Raw genomic sequence first — 23,839 nt, 5'->3', positions numbered from 1 at the left:
CCTAATTTAGAGATGAGTAACCACAGTCTCAAATCTTATCATCCTGAAAGAAAGCAAAACGTGCAGGGGAATCATTAGTTCCCAGGTAGATATAGCATGGTGACAATTTGGACTTCCAAGGCCACATGCTGCCAGCTCTACAGACACTCGGTGTCTCCCAAGCACAGTAGAATCATAGAATCATAGAATGCCGAAGGTTGGAAGGGACCTCAGAGGTCATCGAGTCCAACCCCCCTGCTCACGCAGGGTCACCTAGAGCACGTGGCACAGGGCTGCATCCAAGCGGGTTTTAAAGATCTCCAAAGAAGGAGACTCCACAACCTCTCTGGGCAGCCTGTTCCAGTGCTTTGTCACCCTCACAGTGAAGAAATGCTTCCTTAAGTTCCTGTGGAACTTCCGATGCTTCAGTTTGAAGCCATTTCCTCTAGTCCTATCCCTGCCCACCACTGAAAAGAGGCCGCCCCCCTCCTCCTCACTGCCTCCCTTGAGGTATTTATACACGCTGATCAGGTCCCCCCTCAGCCTCCTCTTCTCCAGGCTGAACAGACCCAGCTCTCTCAGCCTTTGCTCACAGGACAGATGTTCCAGGCCCCTGATCATCCTGGTAGCCCTGCGCTGGACTCTCTCCAGCAGCTCCACATCCCTCTTGTACTGGGGAGCCCAGAACTGGACGCAGTACTCCAGATGTGGCCTCACCAGGGCTGAGTAGAGGGGGATGATCACTTCCCTCGACCTGCTGGAGACGCTTTTCTTAATGCACCCCAGGATCCCGTTGGCCTTCTTGGCCACCAGGGCACACTGCTGCCTCATGGTCAACTTGTCGTCCACCATGACACCCAGGTCCCTCTCTGCGGGGCTGCTCTCCAGCAGGTCCACCAGTACATAAATGAGGAGAGAAGAAGCCTCTGCCTGAAAACACAGGTTAGTGGTTCTGTCCCAACACAGACCAGTCCCCCCCGTATAACATCCCTAGAGAAGAGCTGGGAAATGCTTCCTAAATGTAAACCAAGTAGAAAGCAGCGTAAGGAATCCTTCTAAAATCAGAAGGAAACAAAAACAAGAAAAACCAACAATTCAAAACAACACTGACACGTCTTTCTGGACTCCAGTGAGTTTTGCAAGCATGGGCTCCTCCCTCCTCCCTTGCACTCTTTGCCAAAGCAGCAAAGGTCTAGCTCACTCAAAGACCTTCCAGACATAGTGTCTATCATCAATATTAGAAGGGAAATGGTTCTCCCTGCCTTCATTTTACATAAAGAACTGAAATGCCAAGAAACCATGGTCAGGGTCATCTGCTCCATTAAACTATCCTTTGAATCCAGTGCATGCAGGAGTGGGCACAGCAGCAATTTTTAAAAACATGCTCTCTATCTCCTGATGCTGCTTTGCAACAGCAACTGCTGTAAAGCCTCTTTAAATAACAATGTGTCCTACTTGTACAAAGCAATTAATAAACCAAAAGCTGGGCACGTGTTCACACATGTCTGAGCTCCTGCCTTTCACTGGGCAAGTGATGTGCAGAGCGTGGACTCAGGTATGGTCTATTAGAAGGCTAAGTATAAACCAGCACTATTTTTTTCTGTATTTAGCAAGTATTTCAAATCACTGGATCTCAGTCATACTTCAATGTCCTCTCAGTCTTCAGAATCCTGTCTGAAGGTTGCACGGATAGGAGCAAGTCAGCAGATGGGTATAGATGAAAATTGCCTTGGGCACCATCACACCTTCTGGAATACTTAAATTTGGATGTACGTGTTATCACAGCAATAAATAATTCCCAAAGGCAGAGGGGCATTCAATAAATTAGCTGACCAAGAGACAGACATTCCTAGTACTTTCTCTGATGGAAAAGGTGCATGAGCTCAACCTTTACAAGACACCAGAGAGCCCATGCAGATGTAGAGCTATGTATGCTCTAAAGGTCAAGAAAAACATATCCAGAGGTTGGTCTTACTTGATTCAAGAGAATCCAACTACAAGATGTAAGTCTACAGAAACAAGACTTCATTATCATTCAGTAGCCTCTTGTGCAACAGTCATTTATAGCACAGGAGTTTGCTTTGCAGATCAGAGCCTTGGAAGAGGCAGGTTTTATGGGCAGAGGGGCTAGTGCATGAAAAGCCTTCCTTGCTGCTCCCTCCAAAAAAGAAACAAGAAAAATCACAGAATGGTTGAGGTTGGAAGGGACCTCTAGGGATCATCTAGTCCAATCCCTCCTATTCAAGCAGGGACACCCTGAGCACGTGGCACAAGGTCGCATCCAGGCAGGTTTTGAGACTAGAGTAGGAGACTCCGCAACCTGCTCTGTCATTCTCACATCAAACTGAAAGCAAGACACCAGGATCAACTGTCTGCCTCCCACTGATTCAGTAGGCTCCTGGTCACACCGTAAAAAATAAAGGAAATGTGGGGAAGAACAGGATCTTGGACACTGTTCATGTGATGACAAATATCTCATTCTTCCCCCTCAAAAAAGGAAAAAAAACTTTGTGGAGGAAGAAAGTACGTGGAAATTAGAGCTGATTACCAACACAGCATCACATCAGAGAGAAGAAAAACAGCCCCAATCTGAGTGGACCACTTGGCAAGTCAGTGTCAGGAAGGATGTACAGGGCACTGACTCAAAGTGGGGTGTTTATTTTGCAGAAAAAAACAAACTGCTTCATCTGAAACACTTTTTTGAGTGAAGTCACATGCTTGCATCTGCATAGTAATATTCAACTGCATATTTTGCTGTGCTTTATGACTTGCTCACAGCCTCCATTTTCAAAAATGAGAATGTCACAACGTAAATCTCAGGAGCTTTATGGAAATGCTACCACATGCTCAAAAGGGTATTAGGAGAGCAGGTCAGACAGAACTAAGAGCAAAATTCTTCAAGAGCAAAGCCATGCTGCCTCCTTGAGAAATTTGTTCCTAGACGTGCTAAATAACCACAAGTAAAGAAAGAAATCTTGATGGCACTTGTGCGGGGGCCTTAGACACTACTTTGTTTCCTCCTGCCCAAGAGAGAGAACTGAAAGCAGCTTCCCTGAAATTTCAGTCCCTGTCACTGCTACCTGTCAGTCCAGCAGGATCATCACTCAGAGACAAGAGTGTCCAATGTCGGCTGTAGCCACGGCTGCAACCTCCAGCTTCACTTGTTCTCAAGGTTCCTGGAGGTTTCCTAAAGACACAGGGCTGCAAACACCTGCACAGCTGTGAAATGAAACCCTGGGACTTGAACGGCAAGTCAGTCAGCCTGTGTAATGAAGGCAGCTCATACTTAAAGCTGAAGCAAGCTTTAAGAGGAGAAAAGAAAGAAACATCTCTTCCTCCTAAAATTTCCTGGTGCTTTGCATCATGAATTCTGCTTACATATGGCTAAGAATGCAAACCTAAATATGAGCTTCTGCTTAACACAGGCTGGCCATGCAGAACATGTAACCTGGGCTTTGATGCAGGAGAAAACCTCTGCAAAACAGGGACGGCTTCAACCGTGACGTGAATTCAAGGCTGCCGACTCTCCTGCCTGCAGAGCCCGGCGGGGCTGCCAAGGTGGTTGGGATGCAAATCCCAGAGCTGTGGATGGTGACCGCACTGTGGGACTTTGCTTGGCCTGGAAGCCTCCCACCACGCGGGGTACCAGCAAGCTGCCCTGAAGGATACTCAGGGTGAATTATGGGCCAGACTCTGATGGCGCTCACATCAGTATAAACCCTGTCAGTGGAGTTAATTTTTGCCTACAGTATGGAGTATTTATTATTTATACATGCGATTTAATCCTGAAAGGATCTGTTCCTGTTTCACCACAGGGAAGTGTTCACAGCATCTCTTAACTAACTGTAGCAGCAAAACACTGACAGCAACAAAATGCTCTTATCACGCTCCTACTCTGCACAGAGCCATTGAGCATCATTTCCAAAACTAGGGCCTGAGGCAGGGGATTCCTCAATGAAAAGAACAGATTTTCCAGTGCAGCAAAGAGGACAGGCCGGAGGGGATGCCTGCTTTCCAAACTTCCTTCCTGGAGAACAGGGCACTTCGTTGCCCACTTTGCTGTCCAACTCCCACGTCCTGCAAGGTGATCTGCAATGAATGGCACGAAGAAAGGACGCTGGGGAGTTCCTCCCTTCACGGTCACACAGCAGACACTGTCAGCTGCTGCTCAGCAATTTGCAGCTAAGACCCTGGCAGAGTGATAAGCTCAAAGCCGGTTTGCTGCAGGGATCCAAATAAGGGCAGTCTGTCACAGCACAGATAAGCAGCACAGGTAGCAGAGCACCCTGAAAGCAAATCAGACAGCAGCAGCAGGAACAGAGACAACACGGGAACCCCTTCTCCTACAGCCGTGGCTTAGGAAGGGGCAGAGATGCAGAGGTTGGACGCTCCACCAAAGATATTGCTTGCTCAGGAGTGAATTTCTTGAAGGAAGATGAGGTCCAAGTTCTCATCTGTGATTAACAACACAGAGCTCATACAGAGTCAGACAAGAGACCCGCTGAAGATCCTCTCCCCAGTGCTGACCCACTGCAGATGCTTACAGAAATTCGTGAAAAAAATAAGACAGTAAAGAGAAATCTTTTTTTTTTCCTTCAAAATATAAAAAAAGAAATCACAGAAAAGAAAAAACATATATATTTCTTGCTTATTTAGTGAAATAACCAACCTATTCCCAGCTGGTTTTTTTCCAACAGTAAAGTGGGGACTGTGGTAGAAAAAATCCTCTCCCCCAACTAACTCCATGCAGTTCCCGCACGTACGTGCTCCTTTATTAACCAGCTGGTTAATAAAGCATCTGCAGAGCCATGTACTGTGCACCATGTGCAGCAAACAAAGCATGAGTCTGCAGCCAGGCCTCCCGTGCACGTGTGGGGCACAGATTACCTGTGCTGGAGCTCCATGCCCACCCCTCATACTCTGGGTTACTGCAAGATCTTGCACCAAGAACGGTCTTGAAGACGCACTTCTGCGAGGGGAAGATTTAACCCTGATTAAATCATTTCTAGAGTCAAAGGAGTCTACACCTCATTCCCTCCCTGGTGATCCCAGACTGCACAGACAGGCTGGCCAGCTTCTCCCCACAAACACTTAGTTATTGCCTGTAACCCAAATAGTTCAGAAAACCTCAGTGCATGGACATCTGATCTACACCCCTAAGCAAGGGGTGAATTAGACTTTCTCCATACCCTAGACCTCCAAGGTAAACAAGACATTGCAGTTGCTAAAATAACTGAATGCTACCACAGCAGAGGGATTTAATTCACTACCTGAGAGACTACCTGAGAGACATGGGAATAATTTTGCATGTACAAGCTCAGATCCCCGTCCCTTTGCTGGAGCACAGCAATAACACCATTATTGAGTTACAAGTGGAGTCACACAAGAAATGAACCTGAGACTTAGGTCTGTAATGAAAAGATGCCACGAGGCGATGAGTCAAAGCACTGGGGGTAGTGAAGTATGTCCCGATGAATACACAACATTTATTTACAAGGCACATTGGACCTTGTTGCTGTTTTGGTCTCTTTGTTTTCTTTTGTTCTGCTCACATCAGAGAAACGAGACGCTCTAAAAAGATGAATCACTGGCACAGCCTAGCACGGTTACAAGTATAGGTCAATGTTTAAATAGATCCTACAGCCTCTTTAGAGGCTGTAGGACAGGTTGTTGTGCCTGGACCTTATCTGCTGTTCCCAGACCTCTTAGCAACCTTGTTCTCAACCCTGGTAACAGCAGCATTAGAGACGCAACTCCCTGGAAGGGAAGCGTCAGGGACTCAGGGACTCGCAGAAGCCACTTCATCCTCTTTAATTTACAGACAAAGCAGACACCAAGACAACTTGCACGGAGGAGGAGAGATTTAAAATCCTCAGAGACCTGCAAGGGTGCAGTTTCAGTGCAAATAGCAGTAAACCCTCGTTGGACTGGGATTGGGGATATGCTGTAAAGGCACTTGTGGTTTAGGATGCAACAGAAAGGCTTCTGCTTACACAACTTTTTTAAAGCACAACTAGGAACACACTGTGAGCCTGATCGGATAGATGCCCTTGCTAGTTCAGGTCTGGTCTTTGCTAAAACTGTGCCACCCTGTACTGAGATGGATAATCCTTACATGACGAGATTGTGCTTAAAATATCAGGAATCCAACATAGGGGCTAAGAAGAAGGAAAAAGAAAAAAAAAAAAAGAACATTTACTGCCATCCCCAGGGCCAAATGCCTCACCCACAACTAATCTCATTGTTTGGTAAACTTAAGCACGAACCCCAGCTGCTATTCTGCCTCTTTCAAGATCTGCAAACAGGATTTAAATTTCAAAGTCGCTAAGATGCTTCCAAACATCATCTTCTCAAAAGCTGCTGCTTTCTGTACCAGAGCAGACAAAAAGCAAATCTCTCCCAGCATTAGACAGCAGAAGAGCTGGCCAAGTGCTTTGGGAAGTCCTCCCTATGAACCTTGCTGGGAGACTGTCTTTTCCCATTAGGTGCGCACGTGTCACTCGGAGCAGCGGAGCCACATCAGCCCCTCAGGCACGGCAGGATCCAAGCAAACAGCAGCCACATCCGTGGGAGCCTGCGTGGTTTTAGCTGAGGGCTGGCATTTCAAGGACGTGTGAGAACACAGCAAACAACTCGACGAGTCACTCAGGTGAAAACAAGATGCCTTAAATGGTTGTCTGGCTTTGCAACATCCTCCTATCTTCCTTCAAGGGTACACGGCTGTCACAAAAAGTGAAGTTTTCCACTGGATCTGTTTAAATCTAAGTTTTTTTCTTGATGATAAGTTGCTAGGTGTTTGTCAAATTAAGTTCTCTCAATCCATTCAGCTTCCGGAACGATGGCAAAAATGAATTTTGGGCACTTTGAAGAGCCAGGGTTTATCCTGGCTTCACGTCATGTATTAAGCAACAGGACAAACATCTGTCACATGTGGTTTGTTCTCTCCTTCATACTGTTCTTAGGGCGAGAATGTAAAAGCAGGGAATTTTAACCAGGCTCAGCTTTCCCTGTCTGGACTGTGGTGTCTGTGAGAGGAAGTGAAGTTAGAAGAACTTCTAATATGCAAAAAAATGAAAAATAATAAAAAAAGAGGGTAGGATTGCCATTTGCTATGGCTGGTTATTCTACATTTTTGGCTTGACTTGGCTGTGGTTTGGAGAGTAAAAATTGCCTGGACCCCCAAGGAGTGGGGATGTCAAATCTTGTTCCCTCTTAAGGCATTTACATAGGTATGAGCCTGAGTAGTGGAGCAAATAGGAACACTTTAAGCTCGGCTTGCCCCTCTATAGGAAACCAGTGCAACGAGAGGATAAGCGTGATGGACTTGTACAGCTCCTATCACGCCACAGCAGTCGGTGTTGGCTGCATCCTCCTAAGGGCTGATGGCTGCATGCCCAGGCACTGTACATCTCATTATGATAAAAAAGACCCATTCAATTAAAGAGCTCACTCCTCCATCCCTTATTTTCTCCACATAACACTTGTATAAATGGTCATATCGCTGACAGCAAGTATGCTTGCGTAAGAAAGGACAGTTCCTTTGAGCAAAACTTGAAGGAACAGACTTGAAGCAAATCAAGCACATGTAACACACTAGAAGGGCGCTTTTCAATACAGGTAATGGTAATTTCTCCTAAATAGAGCCCAACTTCCTTTAGTGAAGCTGCAAAAAGTACTTAAAATAGGACAACTGCAGATTCTTATGGAAATTTTCTTCCAAGTACAGCTCTTCTATTTGCTTCTCTGAAGCAGATTTCAAAACGTTTTTGAGAAGTAAGGCAGGCTGCAGCACTTCCCCTGATTGGAAATATTGTTTTAAAATAGCTTACTGCGGATTCCCATTCTTCTGGCGCGGCGCACGGTGCAGGGCATCAGCACTTTCTGTGCCTCCATAAGACGACGAACGCTGATGAAAGGCAGCCTGTGCCCAGCACTGTAATTCTGCAGATGCTTCCACATGAGCTCCTGAGCTCCTGGAAACGTGGTTGAATTGAAGGGAAGGGAAGAGCTGAATGGAAGGGAATGGCAGCTGCTGGAATGCCTGGGTTTGAAGGGGCACTTGCAGGAGAAAGACGGAGGAGCCAAGGAAGGTGTGAACAAGAGGACTTCAGTCTCTGCCATTCTGTTGCAAGCAGTTCAGATATTAATGTATTCCAGGGGCTTGTATATGTATATAGTAATGTATATAACTCTGTGGCTTTTGCATCAATATTAGAAACCTTCCATTTGAAAAGATGGCTAATTTATTTTGGTTGCAGTGAAGACATTTCAACAATGTCCTCTGGGCTACGGCACCAGCTACCTGCATGTTTTGAAGGGAAAATCTTTACAGCAAAATACTGCAGAATCCAGTTCTGCATAGCTTTCACTCATAGTGCCTCATGCTTAGCTATGACTAAAGACCTTATAACTATAAGGCTCAACATTTTGCTATGCGCAGTCTTGTTTTCCAGCCCGTATCAGCTGAAACCTCCTCAAGGACATTGGTCTTGAACTGTTTGCCTGCAGTGCTTATGCACTTATAACACAACCTGTAATTTTTAAATCCCTGCCTGGTTCCCAGATTTCTTTTCAGGAGACTGGGGAGATTTTGATCAAACACCCCCTGGGGCTGGTTGCCCTGAGAAAAAGGGGTGCCAGGACACAGACAGCTGTCTCAACAGCAGCCTTTCCAGCACAGCTTAGCATCTCTGAGAGGTTTCACTTGACCTTGGAAAAGCGATGCTGTCAAGATGCTTCCTGAGAATTTAAATACAAAATCTCCATGATGAACCATGGGAAAATAGTCTCAAACCCAGATGAATAGTGCTTCAAGTTATTCATTCCACCAATCAGGGCTGAAAACCCATCCACCAAACCCAGCTATTAATCACTAATACACACTGCAGCAGGCTAACAACCCCGCTCTGAGGGAGGAAGAAAGCAAAGCACAGGGTCAAGGCTGGAAGTCTGAGGCCCAGGTCAAAGACGACAGAACAAGACACTGCGCTTGAACTGAACAAAGGCAGCGTGACCTGAGCTGTAGCTTTGAGTGATCTGAAGCTCTCCTGCCCTCCTCTCTCCCACCTCTGGCCCTGGCTGCCTGAGGGTTTCTCTGCCAGCTGTTTCCTTTCCTCACAGGAACACCAAGACCCTGATAGCGAGGCCACGATTACGTGCCTACACCTGACAGCAAGTTCAGATGGACACGTACACAAGTAAGCATTTAAGCACAAGCTTAACTCCATCCCTATTTAGCAAAGTGCTTACGTATAGGCACAAACTTAAGTCTCCATAGCTACAAGGAAGAGGTAAGCCTGTCCTTAATGCTTTTTGCTCCACAAGGGTTTGTGTGTCATTCTCAGTTGTGGGGCAAAGCTCTGTATATGTGGAAGGCCATGTTTCTCCTTTGCAGAATGAATCTGGCTCTGCTCAAGTTCTCACAGTCCCCTCTGGCCTTACCGTGCAGGAATCAGCAGTGTCCCTAGCGATTCCCAGCATCAGTGTGAGAGGGTGAAGAGAATGATGGAGAGAGCAAAAGGAAAAGCAAGACTTACGTGGGCTTGGAGGCTTCAGCCTGGTCAGTCTGCAGCTTCTCGCCACCTTCCACCTCCATGGTGCAATAGACAATACGGTTAGGGGCTAGTGACTTTAAACCCTGCACCTCCATGATGACGACCTGCGGGGCAAAGAAAGGCAGCACAGATTAAGAGGAGCAGCCTCTTTCAGACCTAGCTCTCTTGCACAAAATGTTTTGTGCCCTGAGCAATGAGGAGATCTTCCACCTCCTGAAGCCAGTGCTCTACCGAGTTATGCTTTCAAGTGGATAGGGTTCAGCAGGAGCAAAGAGTTTTAGACATCTCACGTCTTCGTTGTGAGAACGAGTCCTCTCACTCACTGCTAGATAAGCTGCACAAGCCTTTCCTACAGAGAGCTCTCCTGCTTTATGATAGTTCCCCGCTCCTCCATACAGGCACATTTAGAAGTTAGGCTTATTTGATGCTGCCATTTGAAAGCACTGTCTCTGGGATCATAGCCCTGCTTTAAATAGGAATTTTTATGTCTGAACTGAATATTATCAATACGAACTCTAACTCTAACCAAAGAATTAAACTCTAAGACTGGACAACCAGTGTTGTACGTTATTCATTGGCACAATATATTTAACAAAGGACTCCTTAGGAAGAGAAATGAACAGGAAACTACACAAAAATAGAAATTTATAGTTATTTTTTCTGTATCCTACTTTTTTGACCCCATTCTGGTACTAGCTTTGACGATGTAACATAAACCCACTCACTTGACACACAATAGGAATTCTGCCTTGGTGCATCTGAAACACTAATGACTCCTCAGAGCAAACATCTTGCCTAGACTGCAAATATTTTTGCACAGGATAATTAACCTCGCTGAAAACAGCTACTGCAGCTACACTGCTCCCAGTGCAGAGACAGCCTGTCTCAGATGTAACTGTGGGTCCTCGTGACACCTGGCTTTCCTGGGCTCTGTGGATGAACTCTTCAACAGAGCACTGAGCAGAAAGTCACTCAGTTTTCAATACCAAACAAACAGCAAGCCAGTGAAGTACAGTATTTCCATGCCAACACTGAGCCAATCTGTTGAGTGCATTCAAAACTTCAACAATTTTTAACAGTTCTCCAAAGAGGAAGCAGGGCTTGATAAGCAATAAAGTGACACCTCTCGCTGTCAGTAATAAAACACACTGACATTCATGGCATGTTTCAGCAAGTTGGGAAGTGCAGCTAACAATGATGAACCTTTATAATGTTACACAGTTTTGCCATGCCAGAAATTCTAGTTCTCTTTCCACTAAGTGCTGCACAAACAAGCTGTGAAGGTAGCCAGGCAATTGTGAGTGTCTCAAGGCACATCTAGGAATTAGATGCCAGACTAAACCCTGCAATATTGCACTGGTTTCAGGGACATTTCACGGAGACAGATTTTGTGCAGGGGTACGGGGTCCACTTGGTAATAAGCCTTATGAACAAGCCAATTAATTTTGCATGTTTCCAAGCCACTGAACATACCCACTGGAATTTTCATTTGGAATTTCCTGCTGCTGTAACTTACACAGTTTGTTCCAGTAAGATGAAAAATCAAAAAGCACACACTATTTGATCACAAGCAAAGCTTCTGGTACTGGAGTTCAGAGCACTCTGTGAGCAGTTCCTCACAGAGTTCAGAAGAATGGTTTCTCCTGACTTTTCCCCATCTAACTCTTATGCCTGAATTGAGCAGAAGTTGGCTGCTGAAAATTTTTATTCTCATCAACTCTGTGCACTGTCTGCTGGAAGAAAGACAGCGTGCAGCTTACCTCCAGGGAGAAGGACAACACCACGTCTGATTTGGAAAGCTGGTTCTCGTTTTCTTCTCCCATGTCAATGATCGAAGTGTTGTGGCTACGCTTCAGCTTCTGGAGCTTGAACTCAGAGCCTCCTTTAGACACAGGCATGCTCTCTAAGTTGGCCATCAGAAGATTAACAGATGACTTCAGCTCCTCAATGTACATGTTTTCCATTTCTTTGGACACAAACTTGGGAAACTTGCGCTCCTTGGATGCAAAAACAAACAACAGAACAAACTGTGGTGACCATCAGCAACCACTTGTTACAGTGGGAGAATCCCCCAGGAACATCTGCAGAGAGGTTTGCATGCAGGGAAGTCCCACAAACTAGATGACAAATTACAGCTTTCCCTCTGTCATACAGAAACATTATTGCTAGCTTCCCATAGAATTACTACTTGGTACTTATCCAACTTTATTGTTTCTTGCATGCACTTGCATTTCATTCATTTTCTCTAAGTGGTTTCTTTCACATATATGAACTCACCACTGTACTCATACCAGCCCAGGTCTCAGCTGAACCATGGATGGGATCAGTTCCCTGACTTCTGTTCCCCGAGGCCCAAGAAGGGCATTCCTCCAACACGACTCTCAGATTGCTCCTCTGGGCGGCTGTCATGTACCTATCTTTCCTCAGCAAACATTAACTATTTCCTACAATCTCCAGCCCCCTGACTCTGAAATGCTTGGAACGTTTTGTTCTTCTGCTAGACCCCAACCACACAAATGAGATCATGATTAGAACTGGCACCTTCATCTGTTAGCCCGTTCAGTCATGACACAATAGAGACCGGCTTGCAGGAACAAAAGGAGCTGAAGACAGAAACTGGGAAGCAAACTTAGACCTCCTGGATCTAGGTTACCTTTTCTCTCATAAGAGAATTCAGCTTCAAAGCCTCCTGGGAGGACTTGCCCCTTCTGCCCATGGTCCAGTTGCATGGACCCTAAGATTTCTAGACATGTCCATTCCCTGAATTTGCTCAGACTTTCATCAGCTCACACCAGGCTAAAGAGACTGTTCAAGATGTACAACAGCTAATCAACATTTGGGGCTGGAGAATTTTCTGTTGATGTGCAAGCTATCCTCTCTTCTGTGATAGAAATGCACTGAGGTGCCCTGTCCCGGGCACATGAAAAGGCAAAACAACACAGAGCTGTGTCCTGGTACCCAGAGGTAGGGCTGAGGTGTCCCATGTTGCACAACAGGCCCAGCAAAGCCTTGCAGAGATGCACATCCTGCAGCACCACGATTCTAGACCATGTTTGACTACACAAAGTTTGTTTCCTTTTAATTTCAAATATCCTAGCATGAATTTCTTAATTTATTAATGACAAGTTAAGTTGTTTTTACAAGAGCATCTCAAAGACGACAACCTCAGTGTTGGTTTTATGTGCACAGAAAGTCACTCTGTGCAGCAAATCTGTGCTAAGAACTTAGCAAAGAGGAGGTGCAGCTGCAGCAGGCAATGCTTTCACCAAACTGACTGTGAGCCTTCCCGGTGCCACACAGAAAGCAGCCTTGCCCAGAAAGGACGTTGCGGAGAAAGATTCAAAAGGTCACTTGGATGCCTCCAAAAAGCGATATTCATGGGTCTGTAAGAACAAAATTTCTTGTAGGCAGCTGCTGTTGGGATCTGACATTCTAAAGCAAAGGCCTGCAGCAGTAATGTGAATGAGATTAAATATCAATACCTGCCAACTGGATAACAGATAAGTTGCTTTAATTTAAAACCTCCCTCTGAGCTCTGCACAGTTGCATTTTTAAGGTTGGATTCTGCACCAGGAAATGTCAGGTTATGCCTAGGACCTTCCCTCCTGGGGCTAGTGGTGGCATGGGTTGTTTTTAACATGCTTTGGGGGAACAGAAATGGCAAATTCTTGTTTGCAAAAATAATTCATGAAGTTGCGTGCTCCTTTGGCTGCTACGGAGCCATGGATATTGCTGTCCTACAAGCCATAAGGAGAAAATGAAACAACGTAATCAGCCAGCCTTATTTTGGCACCCAAGGCCTGCCTACCAATTTCAGAACCAAAGAGCAGCAGTACATCATTATACAGAGGTTTAAGTTTGGATGAAAATAAAAAACATTACAGATTTCCTGGCAATGATAAAGGTCCAAACACTGAAAAAAAAGGAAAGAAGTGGTAGTCAACTTGCTTCTTTGATGTGCATCATCTGGCCATATGGTTAATCAGTCTTCTTCCTATTTTTATTAGTGAGGCAAAGAATAACACAACCTGCCTCCCCAAAGACATAGCGACAGTAGCTGTCTAATGGAAGTGTCACTGAGAGTAACAAACCAGGTGCTACAGGGATCCTTACTAATACCTAACTGCAACAGCACTGTGATCTTTTACACCCACTCCTTTCAGTGCAGTCACGAACAGTTCCAGCCTTGCATTTCTCGTAAGAACCTCATTATTTGGACACAGCTCCCTCTGAATAGAGAGGATTGCTGTGGGTAAGCAGGTCTCAGCCTAAGCTAAGTCTCAGATCAGACTTCTGTTGGTCTTTTCCTTCCGCTTACAATTTGCTGATTATCGACAACAGGCAGCTAGATCACTCCCAATAACTTCAACTCCATTGAGGCTTTATCTGGGACTCAGGAGTATCTGATTAGGAGCATGGATAACATCTTGGCCATGCTGATGTCAACAAGATCCAGCATTTCTCTCCATCTGTTGTGTCCTGCAGGCAATGTCAATTTGTACTGTGAAGCTATGATTTGCTCCTAGGGAAGATTCTTCCTTACACAAGGGTCTCGGGGGAGTTCAGCTCACTGCCTGCTTACAAAAACTGTTTTGAGCTCCCAGGCCTGCTGCTCGAGGTGGGAATGATGTCCAAAGGGCTGCCACACCAGCCTGACTGTTCGCGCTGGCCACATCAGTGCTAGTAACAGTTGGGACAACAAGTCTTGTGCCCTTACTGAGTGTTTACTTTGAAGGAGGGAACTGTGGCACCCAGCATCCCAGAGAACTGCACGAATCCATTTAGGAAAATTCTTGGACTCTTTTACATGCCATTACCCACCTTACCGTTCACTGTGTGTTGCAAGTTTGACAAGGAAGGCTTAGAAATACACTTACAGATCTAGCTGGAGCATTGAGGAAATTACTTTCCCCACAGCTCAGGGTCATAACTGATTTTTGAAGCACCTTCTGCCCCCACTCATCAGGGACAGAAATCTCTTGATTTTTAGCAGATAATTTCTTCACAAGTTTTTCCTTCCAGTAAGAAAAGAACACAGGGACTGCATCAAATTACTTATGTGCTTGTTAATACAGATTTGGGGTTTTCTTTTTTTTTGTTTTGTTTGTTTTTTACCTTAGCAATTTGCTCAGCCATTTGAAGACGTCCATCCAACTCACGTCTGATCTGTGCTGCTTGCTCATCTGGGTTGTCCAGCTGTGTAAAAACAAAACACAAGTCAAGGTGAAAAAGTCAAACAACGCAGCCCCTTTAGAAGCAATTGATCCATTAATAACTGCAGACAGCTCGTGCCAAGGGGCTCTGCTCGGGCACAAGGCAGCACACAGAGTACGCGCACGGCTATCGGGACCTGCAGAGAGACAGGGTGCCCTCAGCAAGAAAGACTTTACTGGTTCTTTTACTTCACGTCCTTTGAACGGATTTGGCAGCCCCATTTGGTGAAACTCAGGAGCATCCTGTCCCTTTGGCATCACCTCCTCCTGCAGATGTTCAGCTTGGGCCCAGGCCCTGCGTTTGCCTCTCCTGGGTGTCTGCAGGAGCTGGGACAGGCTGCCCTGGCAGTTTCCCTCCCGTTACTTTTGCTGATGAGTAACAGATCACTCGCTGTACAGAGAATATATCTAAAACACGCAGATTAAGGAGGAGAAGGAAAAGAGGTGTTATTTATGGTTTGCAGGTCCATAGCTATATCCTGGCGTTTCATCCATAAACACTCCAAACATTTTGAGCCCAGTGCCCATCCTTCCAGGATACTGTCATTCCTGCTCAGCACAGCTTTGGTAATTTATACCAGGTGGGTTTGTAGCTGATTATACTAAGTATGAAGTAGTCTGGGTGAGAAATTGCACAGAAAAATAGTTGTGCAGTGATCTGGCAGCAATGCCCTGACAAGCAGCCTCCCCTGGCACCATGGCAGCTCACACCAGCAGCTCCAGATGCCCAAGCCAACAGTTTTCCTGCCCCTACATTGCAGCTGGAATAAGACAGAAGAAACCAAGAGAGGTTTAAGAGAAATGCACGTCAATCCTGATCCCTACGTCTCCGTACTGCCAAGCCCCCTTGCTACCACACAGCTCACGCAGTCCACCTTCCTACAGCGTTCAGCAGAGCCTTTTTTTGCCACACACTGTCCCCAACCTCTGTGATTCTGTGTTTTGCACCTCCCTGGCTCTGAAATATCTCCTGAGGGTAAAAAGCTGTTTGCGCCAGCTAAGCAAGCAAGCAGAGCAGCCAGGCAAGGCCCTGTGACTGCTGACTGAGCAGCTTCATGTCCATAGGGCTCGGGGGTAGCTGGTGCTTTTTCGGTGGGAATACAAAGACATGAAATCCAAAACAACCAAAAAGCACAAGATCCAAAACTGACCCCTGAAGAAGCTGATAGCTGCTGTAACAAGATGGCAATTTTATAGTGGTTTTCCAAACTCTGCTATCTCTTTAGATACTTTCAGAGTAATTTCAGCCGCAGCACAAAGCTAAAATCCCACAGTCAGCCCTGCTCCCTCCCCTGAGGGACCAAACCAAGCCCGGTGCTGAGTTCATCTCTTCTTGCAAACTCTACTTCATGCAAGAGGGGACCGGCTCCCCCATCCCAACCCCATTTCCTAGCACTTGAGGACAGATGAGTCCTCACAAATCGAAGGCCAGGGCATTGCTTTTCTGAGAGCACCAGGTTCCTCTTTGCCTTTTCTAAAAATATTGTCAGCAGAAAGGAACCTCTTGAGCCCTTCCCGAATCAGCCAGCCAGTCTGAGGGCAGCTGCCTTATTTTTCTAATGATTGACCCCTTCTGGTGACCAGGAAACAGAACTGCCCGGAGCTGCCGTATGTTAGCTTGCGCCGTGACAGCTACCCATAAATGAGCTTCATAAGCCAGCTCGGGGCTGCTGTAACTACCTCTCTGTGTTTTATCCTCCTCTGGAGACGAGCTGTTTCAGAGAACAAATGCTTGGCTGGTGCAGTGCAGTCTGGAAAGTTACAGATCGAGAAATAATAAAACTTTCAATTCAAAGACTGCCAAGCAAGGAGCTCTTCTGCTGGAGCTCCCCGAACAGGCTGAAATCTGCTGCTTTCTTCTCACACCTGAGCTGTTCCAGAGTGTTTTCTCTGCTGTCTGCTTGTATAACCTCAGTGGCCTCCGTTCTTGCACTTGCATGCAGCTGCATGGGTTCAGGAGAGTAATTCCCTATGTGCCACCAAGATGATTTTCCACAGAGCTGACATTCATCATGACTGAGATTGTGGGGAAAAAAAAAATTGTGCTTAATTGCTGAAAGTCTCCATCACCAGGTTTAATTAGAACAGGAAAACTACGGAGTGTCCTGACCTTGATCCAAATTTCACTGAAGCTTCAATGATCTCGGGCCTGGCCTCCTTGATTTTCTTCACTCCAACTGCATCACAACCACTTCATATCTGGTTTCTTCACCTTTCTATTCCTGATGCCCAACCCAACGAAGAGCCATGAGCAACCAGCACCTTTCAGGATAAATTCCCCCCCAACAACTTTTCCATGGACTTCTACTGATTTAAACAAACTCCTGCTGCAAGCATCTTTCAGAGCTGTCTAATGAAGGATAGAAAATGTACAACCACAGATTTCTATTTCTTCGCAACACGGAAAGTGAGGGCATTATTTTGAATTCCATCTGAGCTACAGTAATTGAGGTTAATCGCACATTACCCAAAATAACTCACGTGCTAAATTTAGAAATCAAGGAGGCTGCTTTGGAGGAGAGTTGTTTTTGCAGGATGATAATGAGCCAGCAAACTGGCTCACGCTTCCTGCACTCTCTTGATTTTGCAGATGTTCTCCAGGAATGGAACCGGTGGCCAGGGCTCTGCCATGGAAGGATGTGACCACGGAGGATGGGTCTTCTTTGGAGGCAATGCCCTTGGCAGCCTCATTTGCAATGAGCGGGTCAGGTATTCTTTTTCAGAGCTATACGCTGCTATTCTTGTCAGGATTAATTAGTGATGTGGCCAAGCTAGGTAACCTGGTATTTAAATAAAAAGAAACCAAAAAGAAACATTGCCAGGAAGTATTTTCAGTGACTTTGTATGATAGCTCTATTGCAAAAACTGATCTTTGGGAGACCAATCACCAAGAGTGTTCGTGACAGTCTGTCATGGCACACAGAACATTTCCTTCTCATTATATAAGGAACGGTACTAATGAGACAGCCCCTGTCTGCAGTCCTTATGTGCCGTCCCAGCAGCTTGAAGAAGACTTCTTGTGACTTCTTGTGACTAAGAGTAATGCGGCCTCCTGCTCATGAGGGCTCCTCCTGCCATCAAAGGAAGCTGAGTACATTTTACATAGTCCTAATACTACAGGAAGCCATTAAGAGATTAACACTGATGCCTGTAAAATATACTTTGCTGTGAGATAACATAAGGAGCAAACAAAGCACGTGCTATCTAAGCAATGCTGAACATCCAAGTAAGGCAAAACAGACCTTAATACTACTGAAACTCAATTTCTTAACTAGAGAATCAGCTATTTATTTTCTGCAGGATGTATGCCCACTTTATATTCAAATACTTGACAGCCAAATACATAAATGATTTACAAAGTCAAGGAGAAATTGAATTAGTTTCGTTCTGCATTATGACTGGGTTATGAGTGTGCTATGAATAAAGCAAAGATATAAATCATAAGGTTGCCCCAGTCAATTAAATGTGAAAAGTATTATAAATTTCACTATATATATGATTTGTCATATGCACTGGGCTTTTCTTCAGCAGCACGCCACAAATGTATGACGTACATAATTTGCAATTCTCAACTGATGATTACACAACTGCCTGCTGCTAAATTAGATGTTTTCATAGGTCTGCCCGCACACGACATTAGTTCACTCTGCTCGCCCTGCAGAGCTTATCTGTGTTGGTGTTACAGCTGCTAAAGTGAAAGAATAAAAATAAAATAAAATTATGCAGATGAGATTCCAACTGGAAACCAGAGTTTATCCGAATCACAGCCAGTCTGTCACGGAAGGCATGGCCAGGCGCACGCGTGCTTCCCAAGCAAATGCTGACTATTCATTTGCTAGGAAAAGATCTGTCACAAGACAGCTTTTTGCATATAAACTGCTAAGAAGGAATTAATTTTAAGGTTCACTAGTAACATGAAACAGGTTGATAATTTTCATTTTATGCTTTTGAACAGGTGACAGTTTTAATCCCTCCTAAAGAACAGTTGCTTGTGTTTAGAAGAACGCCTTTCCTTCAGCAATCCTGAATGGAGCTCTAAGACTTTTTCCAGCGTTATCCCAAGGGGATGGAAGATAATCTCTCTGCACCCTTCAAGGCAGAAGGAAAGGCAAACAAACCCAATTAAGTCCTAAGACGTGCATAAGTGCAAATCAAAGCAAGGCCTAAACTATCTTGCTGGCCTGTAGTGCTGCTCCTGCAAACCAGCTAAGCTGGGCAATATAATAGCAAGCCCAGGTTCACTTCCACTCACCTGAGAAAAACCCTGTGGCATTTCAAGGACATGAACAGAGTCAATGGAGACTTTAAATTCCCCTGCATTGGGAGTCAAAGTGTTAGATATGCAAAGCTCCACTTCATCACAGCTTAAAACTGAGCCACTAGGAAGGCAGCCCCAGCTCTGGAAGCGCCTCTGGAGCTGCCTGCTGGAGTCTGTCTTCTTCGTTTGCTCTGTATCAATACACATGGATATCAATACAAGTGGATATCAAGACATATAAATGGCAGGCATAGCTCTCATGCAGTTAGCCACCACAGCTGCAGATCGAAGCCTCTTGCTTCCATGCAAGAAAACAGGGAAAGGAAGGATGAGCAAGAGGGAAGAAGAGAACTGCTCCGGCTGTCCCATCCACTGTATATCAATGGGGCAGCCCCCTCATAAACACACTCGATTTATCCAAGCATTAGGGACACGCTCCATGGGGCTGCTCTCAGGGACAGCCCTGCAAAGCTTTGTCATGCTGAAGTCACCACAGCAAACAGCACCACTGGAAATACCCTTTTTTTTCCCCTCAAACTACAGGGATTTCTAATGGCAGGATGCATCAGGCAGGTGCAACTTGCACTTATTAGCCTGGCATTAACCACACGCGAGGTGGAAGCGACAGGTATCGTTTGCATGACTGTCACCAGCCACAGCAGAGGAGCCAGGAACCACCGGGACCTTTTAATGGTTTAATCCCTTCCTGCCAGTCGCTCTTCATGCTGAAGGCTGCTTCCCACGAGCACAGTGAATGTCACCAGGTCCGGACTCCTGAGGCGTAACAGGACCTGTCTAAAAGCATTTCCCTTTGCAGAGATGACAGGAGTTGGGTACCAGTCTCCTTCACCACACACTCCTGCAGCAATCCAGCCACCACGAGCAATGCAGCCCTGCAAACCCCATTTCAAGCGTGCTGGCAATGCACATGCTTGGTCACACAGGACTTGCTGCTTGAGAAACAGAAATAAACCCAGCTCTCCATCACAGGCACAAAGTCAAAGAGTTTAGTCTCATGAAATCAAGAGCCACTTCTTAGCTGATTTTGGCCTCACAGGAGGAAAAAAATGGGGGTGGAATTAGAGAAGATAGAAGACACCAAGAAATGCGAGGATGCCCTTAGGTATCGCACTGCCTCCCTCCCTGTACTTCCGGGATGGTGCCGCATGGATCTGTGCCGGAGCTTGCGGCAGGGAGGAGCTCGTCCTGCTGGCATTCCAAGCACGGAGCAGCCCGGGTGATCCTGCTGGAGCAGCCTGGGCAATCCTGCCGGCACAGCCGGGCCCTGGCAATCAAGCTGCAGGGAGAGCGCGGAGCAGCTGCGCCCTGACGGGGACCGTCCTGGATGGGGCTGCTTGCACCAGCATCTGTAATTTAGTCAAGAAAGCGACACTTCAGTTTTCCAGCTCCCTGTGCAGAGCACACTACCATTCAGGCAAACAGATTCCAAAAAATCCCGGTTTGTGAATGAATTTTCCCTGTGCAGAATGCAAGGATGCTGTGAGCTGCTTAAATCCTCACTAAACCTGCTCACCTGGAGCACTGCATGGGTGCTAAAGCACCAACCTGCTCACCCGTCCACCAAAACGGAGCCCGAGAGCTGTGTCATCTTCTGCACATGGGGATATATGCGTTGGGAAGAGAGCAATTCCAGGCTCTCATCCTTTGAGGCTCCCCTCCGGAGCAAATGCTTGATTAAACAGTTCAAAGCAAACACGCTGTATGCGAGGGCTGAACAAGATCACAACACGGGTGACAACTTTGCCACTTTGATGCGGGGCTTTCGCAGAGATCTTTGTCTAATAAAAGGCAGGTTTCGCTTTGTCATGCATCGTGAGAGGAAATACTGAAAAATTCATAAGGCCCCTTCACTTAATAATTAATCTATCAGTCAAGACATACTAGTGACTCTGGCATGCGGCACCACGCGGGGCTCTGGCTGAGAGGAAACGGGGCCCCTGAGTGAGGCGGTAGGTGCAGGGAGCTCTGTGCTCCCTGTCGGAGCTGCTGCTCTAAGCGGCACCGCAGGCAGCCGCGACGTGAGACAGGACACGTCTGCACCACAACACCACACGGCACCCAAACCCAGCCGTACAGACTCACTGCAGCACCCTCTCCCCAGAGAAACACCCATGAGTAAGTGAATATTCCTCTACGAGCCACAAAGGCAACAAGGAGAGTCTCATTTTGTGTCCAAGGTCTTGACCTCTGCTGATTTTCCTGAGCAAGGAGCTGGAGGATCTAAATATTCCCTCTTTTGTGCAGAGCTGGGATGCTGAACTTCCTTTTAAATTGGAAATGTGAATGATGTTAAGCTGTCTCGGTAGCTTAAGCCACTAATACACTGGGCAACATGTTAATCCTCTGTACAGCAAATTACAATCCCAGGACGGCCAGCTGTCTTGGGATTTGAAACGACAGAGGGGGGCAGGAAATGCGGATAACTTTCCCAGGGTCGGATGCCCCCAGTGCCAGCAAAACCAGCTTTTCTCCAAAGGGGCCGGGCACCAGCATCATGCAGCCCAAAGTGGGTTCAGCACCGACCTGACGTAACGTCACCTGATGGCTCTGAGCAGAGACTGTAGTTCCCCATAGCTGTTTTAATTCTCCAATAAGCTATTTGGCAACATAATTCCTATTTGGCAACATAATTCCTGGGTGCTCAAGCAGTTTTACGGTGGGGAAAAGCCAGATGGCTGATTTTTTTGGTCAAATTTTACAAAATTCCTTAGGTCATTCAGCAAGGGGTCTCTAAGCCACTTCTATCTGTGTGTATCTGTATGTCGTGTCATGCGAAGCAGCCGATCATCTAAGAGAGGATTGTGATGGAGAGGATTTCTCCCTGCATGAACCTGGGGTACGAATTGGGGAGAAACACCCTTGCTTTAGGTCAGTCATCCATCCATGCATTGGGAGCACAGAGGCTGGGCGGCTTTGCCAGGGATGCTGACACAAGCAAGCTCTGCACAACCTGCTGCAAAGCTGCTTGCGAAGATGCCTACAGGTTTATGAGGAATTATAAATCAAAGTAAATGGAGAACAGATTCAGCAAAACAGGGAGGGAAAGAAAAAGTGGGGTTGACCTCGCAAATGATTTGCAAGCGATTCAAAAAAGCCCAAAAATGCAAAAAAAAAAAAACACTTCCATTTGAAAGGAACATCTCTTCAATCTGTGTTTAAAACGCCTTTGAATCCCAGAAATCTCCCTGGAAGATCATCCATGAGAGGTATCCAGCACCAGAGGGCTTAAAAACTAAGCTGCCCAGAGGCTTCTGACCCCGGAGCAAGCCTTAATACTCACTGCTTACGGTGTTGCATAACAGCAGGCCAGGCCCACGGCAAGCACGTGCCCCACACAAGCACCACGCAGGACAACCTGCAGGTCTCACCAGCTCCTGCAGCTCATGGACATTGCAATTTGGCTGCTTATGCTTCCTTAAGCATAAACTTAAGCTAAACTTTAGCAGGAAGGGAAACATCTGGTTTTTCAATACACAGGGCACTACCATTCACAAATCATCATAGTTAGAATTAGCTGCAATTAACTTGTCCCCAAAATAAGAAGGAAAGATACCCTAAATATCTTCAAATCCTGACCTTTTGACTAAAAGCTTAATGGTAAATACAAAGAACACACAAACTGCAAGAACTGAGGCTAAACAAGCAGTCACAGAACTCTAAATGGGCCCAGTTTTTGGAGCTAAAACGACTTGCAGAAGGACCTGTTGCCGCTCAACAGGTTTAAAGATGGAAACAAGATGTGGGAATGTTCCCAGAAGTGCAGAAGTAACTCACAAGCTGACGGCCAGGGTCCTGCAAAGAGTACATGCCCATATCTGCTTAAACCGTGCTAGAGGCCTGGTCTGAATTCCTCTCAGTTTGAACAATATTTTGATTTTCTTGCTCTTTAGGGAGCTATTGAGAGATTATTAGAGTGGCCTCTGAAGCATCCGAAAGCCTTGCACAAACAACAGGAGGCAGTTTCTGGGATCAGTGAATTCCTGCATTTCAAGTCCAAGCCTCTATTTGCTGATGTGCACCCCAGACACAGAGGGACAGGGATGCAGGGAGGAAAGGGCGCTCTGCAATGAGCACCATTCCTGCAGGGAAAGCCTTTCCCACCTGGAGGTTTCAGCTCTCTGACCCTGCCACTCACCCTTGCACAGCCTGTCCCCCTTGCCTGCAAACGCTCCGCTCCCAGCTCCGACAGCTCGCAGCGTTTTGTCACTGGGGTTCAGCAAGCAGGCTCCATCTGTGAATTTAATATTCCCTAGCTAGTCTCCGTGCTGCCACGAAATCAGGTGTTCTTTACAGAGCGAGGCCAGACCTCTCAGGAAAACAGCAGCGCAGATCCTTCTGTTGTCAGCAGTGCAGCATTTTCTGGAGATGGTGACAGAGGATAATGCACAGATAAGTGAAACAACAGATCAATAGTGACATGTCACCACATGCCCCACCATCACTGCCGCTCCTTACAAAGCATTAAAATAAAACCAAAAGACAAAATGCGTTTGGAAGAGAAACTTGCCTGGCACTGAGCTACAGCCTGAAATTGGACAGCTGTCTGCAGAATAAATGCTTGTAGCATGCTGGTAGGTAGCCTGGAATTGTGTGTTGATTTGTGCTCTTGAACCTTGCAGCAGCACGACAATAACTAACGCCTACCTTTTTGGCAGAAGGTCGAGCAAACACTTGGCAAAGCACCTGGCCCACCGAGAGCAAGGTTTCGGTTGCCTCTCCTGCCAAACAACTCAGTATCAGCCGAAAAGAAGGGCAGGGAATGTAAATTGAAAGATTTTCATGGACTAAGAGCAGCAATAATTGCGATCCTGCCC

The 23,839-nt window shown here is 46.2% G+C and overlaps 1 protein-coding gene across 7 annotated transcripts in view; it reads right to left on the bottom strand.

Annotated features, from left to right (window-relative positions):
- CADPS (calcium dependent secretion activator) overlaps nucleotides 1–23,839 on the bottom strand; it is a 188,610-nt gene that overhangs the window by 110,918 nt on the left and 53,853 nt on the right. For all 7 annotated transcript variants that reach the window (XM_026052668.1, XM_026052665.1, XM_026052666.1 and 4 more), the window contains exons 4-6: nucleotides 14,649–14,729; nucleotides 11,294–11,530; nucleotides 9,516–9,637 (exon numbers count right to left, since the gene is read on the bottom strand). In XM_026052668.1, the coding sequence (XP_025908453.1) occupies nucleotides 9,516–9,637; nucleotides 11,294–11,530; nucleotides 14,649–14,729 (440 nt within the window). The remainder of the gene's footprint in view (nucleotides 1–9,515; nucleotides 9,638–11,293; nucleotides 11,531–14,648; nucleotides 14,730–23,839) is intronic.

Source organism: Nothoprocta perdicaria, unplaced genomic scaffold, assembly GCF_003342845.1.
Source record: "Nothoprocta perdicaria isolate Ctin4 unplaced genomic scaffold, notPer1 scaffold_9, whole genome shotgun sequence".
Classification (NCBI taxonomy): domain Eukaryota; kingdom Metazoa; phylum Chordata; class Aves; order Tinamiformes; family Tinamidae; genus Nothoprocta; species Nothoprocta perdicaria.
This window is presented reverse-complemented; position numbering and strand designations above follow the sequence as displayed.